At 44.8% G+C, this 12,303-nt stretch overlaps 1 protein-coding gene across 1 annotated transcript in view; it reads left to right on the forward strand.

The window, feature by feature from the left end:
- Positions 1 to 12,303, forward strand: part of LOC137383331 (collagen alpha-6(VI) chain-like) — a 133,782-nt gene that overhangs the window by 29,509 nt on the left and 91,970 nt on the right. Inside the window, exons 7-8 of the mRNA XM_068056026.1 lie at positions 750 to 1,370; positions 10,408 to 10,968. Of these exons, the coding sequence (XP_067912127.1) occupies positions 750 to 1,370; positions 10,408 to 10,968 (1,182 nt within the window). The remainder of the gene's footprint in view (positions 1 to 749; positions 1,371 to 10,407; positions 10,969 to 12,303) is intronic.

The raw sequence follows: 12,303 nt of genomic DNA on the forward strand, positions 1-12,303 counted from the left end.
GCCTGAGTCAGGGTACTTAGAGCCTTGAGTTGATCAAAGAAAGACCTTATGTGATTTCCAAGGGGAATGATATCGTTAATGGTAAACCACCAATGAGTACATTATATTGCACTCTAGGACACTAACAGTGTTTGGAGAGGAGCATTTTATTCCCCTGCTTCCTTCTGATGTTTTTCATTCTCCAGTACCATCTTGTTTGAAAGAAAGAAGGAACTTACATTTCTGTAAACACCGTTCACAACCTCAGGAAGTCCCAATGTGCTTTATAGCCATGAAATACATTTTGAAGTGTAGTCGCTGTTGTAATGTAGGGAGCATGACAGCCAATTTGCACACGGCAAGGGGATAATGATCAGATGATCTGTTTTAGGGATAAATATTAACCAGGAGACCACAGAGAACTCCCTTGCTGTTCTTCAAATAGTGCTGTGGAAGCTTTTCTATCAATTTCAGAGGGCAGACGGGGGCCTTAGTTTAACATCTCATCTGACTGACGGCACCTCCAACTGTGCAGCATTCCTTCAATGCTGCACTGGGAGTGTCAGCCTAGATTACGTGCTCAAGTCTCTGGAGTTAGTACTTGAACCCACCAGCTTCTGACTCAGAGTTTAGAGCACAACCACTTAGCCACAGCTGAAAGCTTCACTGCCAACAGGTTTACTCTAAATATCTGCCTGTAATTTGCTTCAAACCACGCTTGTGCACTTTTGAACTGAATATTATTGCCACGTGTTTTTGGTTTTTCACAGTGTGTCAGTCTGCTTCAGTCGCTGATATCGTTTTCTTGGTGGATGAATCTGACAGCATCGGGGCAGTAAACTTTCAATTACTCCGTGTTTTTCTCTACAATATGATCAATGCCCTGGAAACAGAAGCTGAAAACGTTCACATTGGTTTAGCTCGGTACAGCACCTTTGCATCAGAAGATTTCAATCTCAAAATGTATCAGCAAAAGTCTGACATCCTGGATCACATCAAATCAATACCTTACAGAGGAGGGGGCAGAAACACAGGCGCCGCTATTGACTTTGTACAAAATAACTACTTTACGGAGTGCACTGCCAGTCGCGCCAAGAAAGGGATCCCTCAGACCTTGGTCATGATCACCAGTGGTAATTCTCAGGACATGGTAGTCAACAGTGCAGCTTCCCTGCGTCGTTTGGGCGTTAATGTGTATGCCTTAGGAATCCAAAATGCCACCGAGAGCGAGCTGAGGAGAATTGCGTCGCATCCTTCGGCGAGTTATATTTCCATTATGCAGGATTTCACACAGCTCTCGACCTTTGAAAGTACTCTCCAGAAGAAGATCTGCAATGAGATCATCAAACATACCTCAGTACAATCGTTCCAACAAGAAACCCTCAAACAAGGTTTGGAGAAGCAAGATAAATATTTTCCATAAATTTTGGGTGCAATTCCTATCCTTTATTTTAATTTTAGTTTATTCAGCAGTAATTAGCTTTTCTGAAAAGAGTTTGTTGATATACTGCATGATGATTGCGCTCTTTGTTAGACATTATTACTCAATGAGAATATCAAGCTCTTTAATTGTTCAATATATCACATTTATCCTTTTTGTCCTGTTTTTGTGTTTGCTTTTACAAAATGTGTCAATATTGCTTCGGATTCTCCAATTGGTATGCTCCCAGTTGTTGAACTTTGACCTTAACCCTTAATAGCTCAGTTAAAATAGTCCATATCCCACAATAAACCCATAAACATTGAAACAAGCCTTTCATATACAGACCCTTTATAGTGATTGTAAGTAGCTCTCTTTACAACTACTCAAGTCCTACATAGAGAAACTATGAAGCCTTAGATATATGACCTATAAATCTTCTATATGGGGAATCTATAAAGTTCCCCCAAGAGATCCAATACAATATAAACTATAAAGATCTTGTAACTCCCTGTCATATGGAATCTATAAAGCCCCTCTCCCTTATAACATGACAGTAATTAGTGACGAGTACAGATGTAGAGAACATCTTTCTGGTCAACTGTTATCCTTCAGTCACATTGATTCGTGCCATCTTATTAAAAATACCTTTCTGTTTTGGAATTTCATTTTACTATAGCTGTAAAAAAAAACTGAAGTTAATGTTTGTTTACTAATTCTGTGAGTGATCCAATGTCCTTTTGTAGCTCATTGACACCTGGAATTTGGACAAGCGCAACTAGGATAGACAGGAACTCGGGGCACTGTGTGTAACATTCTCCAGTGCATTATAATGACACTGCTGCTATAATTAAACAGAGCTTAAAAATGTACATAAATCCAGGGACACATGGTGGGGGGGGGGGGGATTTTAACCCCCAAGAATGGGTGGCTTTGGTGGGGGTGGGGGGAGGGGTTGGTGGGGGTTGGTGTTAGTGAGGGTTAAATTTAATGCATTCTCAATTAGGAATGTAACCCAGCTCCAACATGCCCACTTCTGGGTTTAATGGAGATGAGTTTGGATGCTGGGGGAAACCTACTCGCTGAATTTGGGAATTTCATTTTTGCAGGCAGGTAGGTGGTTACGGTTGCAATTAATGTCCTCAGGAGATGTTAATGAGGTCTTTGCAAATTGATTTTAACTTTGCTCTAAATTTAATGAGTGCAGTAAAGGTTTCCTGGGGTTTGGGAAACTGACCAGTGATATGGAGGTGAGCTCGAGCCACTGTTCAGTTAAGTAGCTAAAATTGTCATTGCCCTGTCTGAATAAATGTTCACTAATTACAGCTGCTGTTTCAGTTTCCTCTGGCAAATGTTTGACAGAGAGTTTTTATGTAGATACAACTTCAAACTTGGAGGCTTTCAAACTTACAAGCTCAGGATGGAAGGCACAGTGGATGTGATTGACAGGACATCATCAACCATGGCAATGATGATGTGCTGTGGTAGGATCAGCACATGCAGAAGAGGGAGGTGTGCAGGAGGAAGGTAACAAGGTGTAGTTTGTGGGTCCGGTAGCATAGTTGTTATGTTACTGGACCAGCAGTAACAGTAATGGTGACCATGAAACTACTGGATTGTTGTAAAAATCCATCTGATTCACTATTGTCCTTTTGGGAAGGAAATCTGCCATCCTTACCCAGTCTGGTCTCTATGCAACTTCAGACCCATTGGAATGTGGTTGACTCTTAACTGCTGTCTAAAATGGCCTAGCAAGCCATTCAGTTGTATCAAACCGGTATGAAAATGTTTAATAAGAATAAAACTGGAAGGAGCAACCAACATTGACCTAGGCACCGGTCATGACAAAGGCCCAGTCAACCCTGCAAAGTCCTGCTCAAGAACATCTGGGGACTTGTGCCAAAATTCAGAGAGCTGTTCCACAGACTAGTAAAGCAACAGCCTGCCATAGTCATATTCACAGCATCATAACTTACAGCTAATGTCCCAGACTCCTCCATCACCATCCCTGGGTATGTACTGTCTCACCAGGGGTGATGGCACAGTGGTATACAGGAGGGAGTGGCCCTGAGAATCCTCAGCATTGTCTCCAGACCCCATGATGTCTTATGGCATCGGGTCAAACATGGGCAAGGAAACTTCTTCCTAATGACTGCCTACTGCCCTTCCTTAGCTGACGAATCAGTACTCTGCATGTTGAACACTACTTGGAGAAAGCAGCAAGGGCACAGATGTACCCTGGGTTAGGTGCTTCAATGTCCATCACAACAGCAGCTCAGTGGCACCACTACTGACTGAGCTGGCCAAGTCCTGAAGGACATAGCTCTTAGACAGGGCCTGCGGCAGGTGGTGAGAGAACCAACAAGAGGGAAAAACCTACTTGACCTTGTCCTCACCAATCTATCTGTTGCTAATGCATCTGCTCAAGGCAGTACTGGTAGGAGTGACCACCGCACAGTCCTTATGGATATGAAGTCCTGTCCTCATACTGAGGACACCTTCTATCGTATTGTGTGGCATGACAGATTCAGAACAGATATAGCAGCTCAAAACTGAGCATCCAGGAGGCTCTGTGGGCCATCAGCAGCATCAGAATTGTATTCAACCACAATCTGTAATCTCATGGCTCGGTGTATCCCTATCTCTACCATTACCATTAAGCCCAGCCACCAATTCTAGTTCAATGAGAAGTGTTGGAGAGCATGTCAGAAACATCATCAGGCAAAGTGATCCCATAACTGACAGATTAGGAAAAAGCTCTGCAGTCCTGCCACATCCAGTTATGAATGGCAGTGGACAATTAAGTAATGGGAGGAGGCAGTTCCATAAATATCTCTATCCTAAATGAAGGGGGAGCCCAGCACACCAGTGCAAAAGACAAGGCTGAAGCATTTACAACCGTCTTCAGTCAGAAGTGCTGAGTGAATTATCCATCTCGGCCTCCTCCTGAGGTCTCCACCATCAGAAATGTTAGTCTTCAACCAACATGATTCACTCCAGGTGATATTGAGAAATGGCTGAGCACACTGAATACAGCAAAGGTTATGAGCCTCAACAACACCCTGGCTGTAGTGCTGAAGACCTGTGCTCCAGAACTAGCCATGCCCCTAGCTAAGCTGTTCAATTACAGTTACACCACTGGCATCTACCTGACAATGTGGAAAATTGCCCAAATGATGTCCTGTCCACAAAAAGCAGGAAAAATCCAACCCAGGCAATTACTGCCCCTTCAGTCTACTCTCAGTTATCAGCAGTGATGGAAGCTGTCATCAACAGCCCTATCAAGTGACACTTACTCACTAATAACCTGCTCCCTGATACTCAGTTTGAGTTCCATCAGTACCACTTGCCTCCAGACCTCATTACAGCCTTGATCCAAACATGGACAAAAGAGCTGAATTTAAGAGGTGAGGTGAGAGTGACTGCCCTTGACATCAAGACAGAATGTGATCAAGTGTGGCACCCAGCAGCCCTAGTAAAATTAAAATCAGCGGGAATCGGGGAAATCTCTTAGTGGTTGGAGTTATACCTAGCACAAAGGAAGGTTGTTGTTGTTGGAGGCCAATCATCTTAGGCCCAGGACATTGCTGCAGGAGTTCCTCAGGGCAGTGTACTAGGCCTAACCATCTTCAGCTGCTTCATCAATGACTTTCCTTCCATCATAAGGTAAGAAATGCAGATGTTCGCTGATGATTGCACAGTGTTCAGTTCCATTTGCATTTGGGCTGATAAGTGGCAAGTAACATTCATGCCAAGCAAGTGCCAGGCAACAACCATCCCTAACAAGAGAGGGTCTAATCATCTCCCTTTGACATTAATTGGCATTACCATTGCTGAATCCCCCACCATCAACATCCTGGGAGTTACCATTGACCAGAAACATAACTGGACCAGCCATATAAATACTGTGGCTGCAAGAACAGGTCAAAGGCTGGATATTCTATGGTGAGTTACTCACCTCCTGACTTCCCAAAGCCTGTCCACCATCTATAAGGCACAAGTCAGGAATGTGGTGGAATACACTCCATTTGCCTGGTTGAATGCAGCTCCAACAACACTCAAGAAGCTCAACACCATCCAGGAGAAAGCAGCCCACTTGATTGGCACCTCATCCACCACTTCAAACATTCATTCCCTCCACCATTGGTGCATGGTGGCTGCAGTGGGTATCATCTACATGATGCACTGCAGCAACTTGCCAAGGCTTCTTCGACAGCACCTGCCAAACCCGTGACTTCTACTTCCTAGAAAAACAAGGGCAGCAGGTGTATGGAAACACCATCAGTTGCAATTTCCCCTCCAAGTCACATACCATCCTGACGTGGCACTATATCACCATTCCTTCATCATTGCTGGGTCAAAATCCTGGAACTCTCTACCTAACAGCAATGTGGAAGTACCTACAACCCAAGGACTGCAGCAGTTCAAGAAGGCAGCTCACCACTACCTTCTCAAAGGCAATGAGGGATGGGCAATAAATGATGTCTTTGTCAGCGACGGCCACATCCCATGAATGAATAAAAAAAAGACGCAATCTACATCACAGGGCTCACAGACAGAGGCTTAACTTTTAATAATTGCTCATAAGAAAAGTGCTTCTGCCAGCTGAGGTGGTCATGTCATGTTAGTTGGTGGCAGACACCTGCAGCCTCCTAAAGACCCTGCTACCTTGTGGACCTGTTGGATATGCATTACCAATGACTGAGAAGGTCACCATCGTCCTCAACTTTTTTTGCCTCTGGCACCTTCCAGGGCTCTATCGGAGACAGCTTGGGGGTCTCGCTGTCCGCTACACACAAATGCGCTCTCCATAGCTGCCCCTACCACCCATGTCTACTTGTGTTCACTTATGACATATGAATTACCAAAACCAACTAACTATTTGAGTGGACCTGCAGAATGTGCATATTTGCACTGATGCATGGTGCATGGCTGTAGGTCCTGCATCCTTTGAAGGAATGAGGTCCTCTGAGGAATCATCCTCATGGATATCCTACAACATCTATTGTATAAGTGAAGGCCTTGGAAGACAAAAGAAGGGAAAATTATTTATAGTCTTGAAAGTCACCGTACTGAGTCTTCTCATAGTTCAGTCATTGCTAAAATAAAGTCAGCATAGATGTGTCAATAGAGTCATAGAGTCATTTATGACACAGAAGGAGGCCATTTGGCCCATTGAGTCCATGCCAGCATTCTGCACAATTTGTATTTCTATCGCGAGCTATCTGCGAGCTCCTTGTCTCTCCATCTCTGACTGAGAGGGATGCCGATATGCCACTTTCTCTTCCTCTGCATTAGTGAGCTGGACTACTTGTGCTGATCCACCTCCAGTCTTCTCCCTCTCCCTTGTGTTTTGTGCTGTCTTCTCCTACAGGGGGTGGAAAACAGATCTGTGAGTGAAGGTGAGGGATTCACGTGATGGATATGGCGCTTCGATGAGAATGACTATGAGACACATGCATCATATTAAACAAGGATTGGGGGGAGTGGCACAGTGGATGGATAAATGTGGAGGTGATGAAATGCATAGAAAGGGAACCCTGATGCTGCTGAAAGTTGCGTGTGTGAAGTGTGTTGCGATAGAGTATGCTTAGCAAGACAGAATGAACAAAGTGGGTGCTTAAACCATAGGATGTAGTTGAATCAGCAAATGTATTCACTTTTCTGGATCTGGTTAGGTCTTTGAACCATTTCCTACATTGCATCTATGACCTGGGCACAAGACTCCTTCTGTTCACCTCCTCTGCTACCTCCAACCATGCTTTCTAGGTGACAGCAGAAGTTTCCTTCCTCTCACTGCTGGGGAAAGGTCTGTCCCTCCTGCTCTTGACTAGACCCAGCAGTAATTCCAGCAATGCCTCATTAAATCGGGGTGCTGCCCTTGCTCTATGTTCACCATCCATTCTGAACACCTCCAATTTCCGTTTATGGACTGTTCCTCTAAATATTGCATCATGCGGATGTGCATCACAGTCAAGTGCAGCTTGGAGATGCAAAACTGGGAAGGCAAACTTAATTGGTTCAATTGAGTTGAAATCGCAGATTTTGAGCGACTGAGTGGACTTTCAGGTTTTATCCAAGCAATTTCATCCCCCCACTCAGAAGCTGCCTTCTTATTAACATCATAGTCAAAACCTTACAACAGATCACAATGTGGAATCTGCTACCACATGGAGGTGAAAGCATAAATACATTTAAGGGGAAGCTAGATAGGTTAATAATGAAGAAATAAATAGCTGCATATGTCGTGAGGGTGAGTTAAAGTAGAGTGAGAGGAGGCTCGGTGGAATATAAACACTGGCATGGACCAGTTGGGCCAATAGGCCTGTTTCTGTGCTGTAAATTCTATGTAATTCTATCTTATAGTAGCAGTTGTGCAGTGTACATTATTGAACCCATTAGTGAGAAAGCTCAGCTCTATAATATTTTAAAGGCAGCCATGAAATACCCACACCACAGAAAAGGAAGCATGAGTCAATCCCAGTTTATCGTGCCCCGGGATTACAAACCACTAGGTTTTTCATCAATTTGTCTAACAAGTATTTCCTCTATTTTTTAGCAGTTCCTTTTGTGTTCTCTCTATGGGCTGGATTTTACCAAGCCCACAACTTGGGGCTCCGTGACGGTGGGGGGGAGGGTGGTGGAAGATTGTTCCGGCAGAGGCCTGCCATGGAGGCTGACGCCAGGAGGGCCTGGCCCAATCCTCCCGGCAATAGCGAGGCTCTGTGGTGGCCTCCCCCCACTGCTGGGTAATGGGAACTGAACTACAATATTTAAATGAATGGGATGAATAAATTTAAATAAACTTACCTTTAATCTTCTGGGCCTTCCGCGATCCTCAATGCAGTGGCCAGCACTCCTGCGCCTTCAATTCCCTGTCTGGGGAAAGCCAGCCTGACACGGGTGGAAAGGAATTAAGATTTTCAGTGTGGTGGGGGGGGGGGGGGGGGGGGGGGGGGTGGTGGGAACGGGGCCAAACAAATGTAATGGGTGTAGGGGATGGTGGGAAGGGATGAACTTTAAACTTTGTTCAGGTGAAGGTCAAATTTAAAAGCTACGTGTTTTGGGGGCAAACAGTCCCCGAGCAGACCGTCAAAGTCATTTGGCAGAATGCCTCATCACCAGAACTTTCAAACAAGCACCAAGACGTAGCTTGGCTGGTGGTGAGAAGGGCCCTCCCCGTCAGATCCTTCATGCACACCCGAAGTCTCGCCCCCTTTTCACAGTGCCCCCGCGTTGGCTGTGGTGGGGAAGAGACGGTCGCCCACCTCCTCCTGGAATGTGCCTTTGCAAAGCAGGTGTGGAAAGAGATGCAGTGGTTTTTGTCAAGGTTCATCCCAAGCAGCTCTGTAACACAGGAGTCTGTGCTCTACGGGCTGTTCCCAGGGACGCACACCGAGACAAACATCAACTGCTGCTGGAGGACTATCAATTCGGTGAAAGACGCCCTTTGGTCTGCCCGAAACTTGCTGGTCTTCCAGCGCAAAGAGTTGTCCACCACCGAATGTTGCAGACTGGCACATTCCAAGGTCCAGGACTACGTGCTGAGGGACGCACTAAAGCTTGGGGCAGCCGCAGCAAAGGCTCAATGGGGAAAGACCACAGTGTAAGGTTCCCCCACCAAGCTGGACTGAGGGGCTGGATCCATGGGAAACCCCTAGAACTGTATCGTTAATATTCTCAATTGCTGTAAATGTAAAACTGTAAATGACATGACAATTGTGAAACGGAAGGGTTGGGAAGAAACTCATTGAAGGAAACTGATCTCCCTATCAATGTTTGTATTTTTTGGTGCTGTTTGGAAACTGTTTGGCAATGTGATTTTTACAGATGTTTATGAATAAAGTATATTTTGGGAAATAAAAAAAAAACAGTTAATGTAATTGTTATTGGGGGTTGGGAAAGGGGTGTTAGAAATTTATTTGATAGATTTTAGGGGGTGTATCATTAAAAATTTAAATCTGCTGGCAGAGCTAGATCCCTTTAAAAATGGTGCCAGCACCTGTGCACAGGCAGCTGATGCCATTGCCGGTGACGGCCCCCTCCATGTGATTGGGGGTGGCAGGCCGCCCCGGCTATTTAAATGAGCCGCTGCATGGGAGATCATGGTGGCTGTTTGGCGCATGTGGGTCGCCATTTTTTAAGCTTGCCACCGATCACTTAAAATCCAGCACTATCTGCACAGTCCAGAGCTTAGTCCACTCCTTGGTCTCTGCCAGTACTGTATTGGGGCCAGGTGGAGGGAGGGAGCTGCCAAGGGTAAGTCACCTTGTTTATCACTCATGACATGCCTGATCTTTGCCTGGCACCTCCCCCAGGCAAAGGAGCCACTGCATGAGGTATCCAATTGCACAACCTCATTGGAGGCCATTTTAACCTAACTTATGGGTTGGAAACTCACGGGATCGTGTGGAATGCCAATTTTACATCCCGTCCATTATTGCTGTCCACTGACTTCAATATAGAGTACAATTGGGCAGGTTGTAAAGCCAGTATTGCACCTGATCCTTCTAGTTTCTTGTTGGGCAGGTTAAGCTAAAATTGCTCACTCCTGTATCAGTCTGTGGCAGACCACATCTTTATTTGCATTCTTCAGTAGATCTACATGAAGTGAAAGAAGGAGCAGTTAAAACATGGTGGAGGTGAAATTGGTCTAGGCCAGCAGTGTGAAACAGCCTCGTAGCAAATCAGCAGCTGATTTTTTTGCCGCAACTGATCTTTCTTGCACTGAAATTCACAGAGTGATAGTTCAAACTCTTTTTGGAGACTCGCTTCCTAGTCCCACTGTCACTTTTACTTGGTTTGAAAGAAAAAATTTGCAATACTTTCCAAGTCAATGGAAAATAAAAACTGGTGTGGTGAAAATCTGGTTGCCAATTCTCTCTGGGGCTGTTTTGTGCTGCTGGTGTAAAGCAATTTCACCCTGGTAACTCAGATTGGCATCGAATCCCCCCTGTGTGCTCTTACTGTTCTGCAGTAACTGAAACAATGCTCCTTTCTCATTTCAGGTTGTGTTGAAACTGAAGAAGCCGATATCTTTTTCCTAATTGATGGGTCAGGCAGTATACGTCCAGAGAATTTCATGGACGTGAAAAAATTCCTGGTAGATGTAGTGAAGATATTCAGTATCGGTGCAGACCAGGTTCGTGTTGGGGTTGTCCAATATGCATCTAAACCACAAATTGAAATCGGAATCACTCAGTATACCAGCAAAACAGGATTGGAGGACGCAATTAAACAAATTGCTCAAATTGGAGGAGGCACTGAAACTGGCCGTGCGTTAACCTATATGAAGAATCTCTTCAGCGATGCAGAGCGAAGCCGTGGACAGAGAGTGCAGCGTTTCCTGATTACCATGACAGACGGGCAGTCGCAAGATAATGTAACAAGTCCTGCTTCAGAGCTGAGGCAACAGGGGGTAGACATTTATTCAATAGGAGTGGGAGATTCGAGTGAATCTGAACTTCTACTGATTGCAGGAGTCACAGAGAGAGTTTTTTACGTCACCAACTTTGATGCTTTGAAAGTTGTGAAGAATAACATTGTGCAGGAACTCTGTTCAGAAAGAGGTAAGGTTCAAATGTCAGGACTCTTCTCATTAATGGCTGAGAATTCCTCCATGGGCTACCTTTGTCCCCTTGGTGTCTCTGCAATGTTCCCTATGAGCTAAGTGTAATACATGGGGCAGTTTCTAGCTGTTAAAGTGTATAATTGGGCAGTAATGAAGAACAGGTTATGCGTGTACCGAACATTTTACAATAGATCTTGCCATGTAGCAAAGCTGAACAATAAAACAACATAACCCTGTACACAGTTTGATCAGTACTCTCATTACATGTCTGATTTTTGTGTTATATTCTCTCAGTTATATTTTAATAAAGTGAAAAATTAAAGTTAAAAGTGAAAATGCTAGGAACAGTGGAAAAGATTTTGAGTTTATACATTAATGAAAAATGGGTGTTAGTAAATTGACTGCTTGATTTACACCTTTCCTGAATTTTATTTCCACTGAGCTCAATGGAAGGCTTAATGTACTTAATTTATGTTAGCATCTTTTAGGGAATGGGTAATCTTGCTGGGAGGGTGGTGGCAGGGAGTAATTTATTGGACTTGGGCTGGGTAACTGTTGCCAACTGTGATATAGAAATTCTCTCAGGAGAGGCTGCTGGAGCGTGCAGGAGTGCGCATTGCAAAATGCAAGCTCAGGAATTTCCGTCTGTCAACTTTAATAGATGCAAAATCATGTGCTGTGACCTTGCTACATTGTGACCTCGCCATCTTGCATTGGGGTGTTGCAGTGGAATTTTTACTTAAATGTTTACTCAGGTTAGATAGATTTCTTTCAGAAAATGCTTTTTTTTGGGGATACAGTATACAAGTAATTTGAGACGGTGACTAGCTTCAAAAATTTGGCGACGCACACGTGAGACATGCGCCACGAAGCCACCGTGCTATTTTGCAAGGCGCCTCATTAGCATGGAGGGCACGGAATGCCCGCCCCCAATGATGTAGAGAGGGCGGGTGCTCCGTCCCCATCAACAGTGTCCAGCACCACCGCGCAGGCGCCGGTGCCATTTTTAAAGGCTTCAGGCCCTTCCGTTGTATTAAAATTTTTAAAGGCACTGGTTTGTGAAACAATTAAAAAACATTTAGTCACACTTCCAATCGCCTCTTCCACTCTGCCCCGCAATGAATAATCACTTTATTATTTTTCATGTTCCCCCAAAAAATGTAAGTTCTCAATCCTGATCTTCCCCCGAACTTTCTGCACTTTGACATTCAACCCCTTCCCACCATCCCCTCAGTCAATCGCGTTCATTTTTGCTGCTTCACCCCCCCCCCCACCCCCCACCCCCACTCTGAAAATTTAACTTCTCCCCCCTTCCCACCAGTGTTCCGCCTCG

Source organism: Heterodontus francisci, chromosome 2, assembly GCF_036365525.1.
Source record: "Heterodontus francisci isolate sHetFra1 chromosome 2, sHetFra1.hap1, whole genome shotgun sequence".
Classification (NCBI taxonomy): domain Eukaryota; kingdom Metazoa; phylum Chordata; class Chondrichthyes; order Heterodontiformes; family Heterodontidae; genus Heterodontus; species Heterodontus francisci.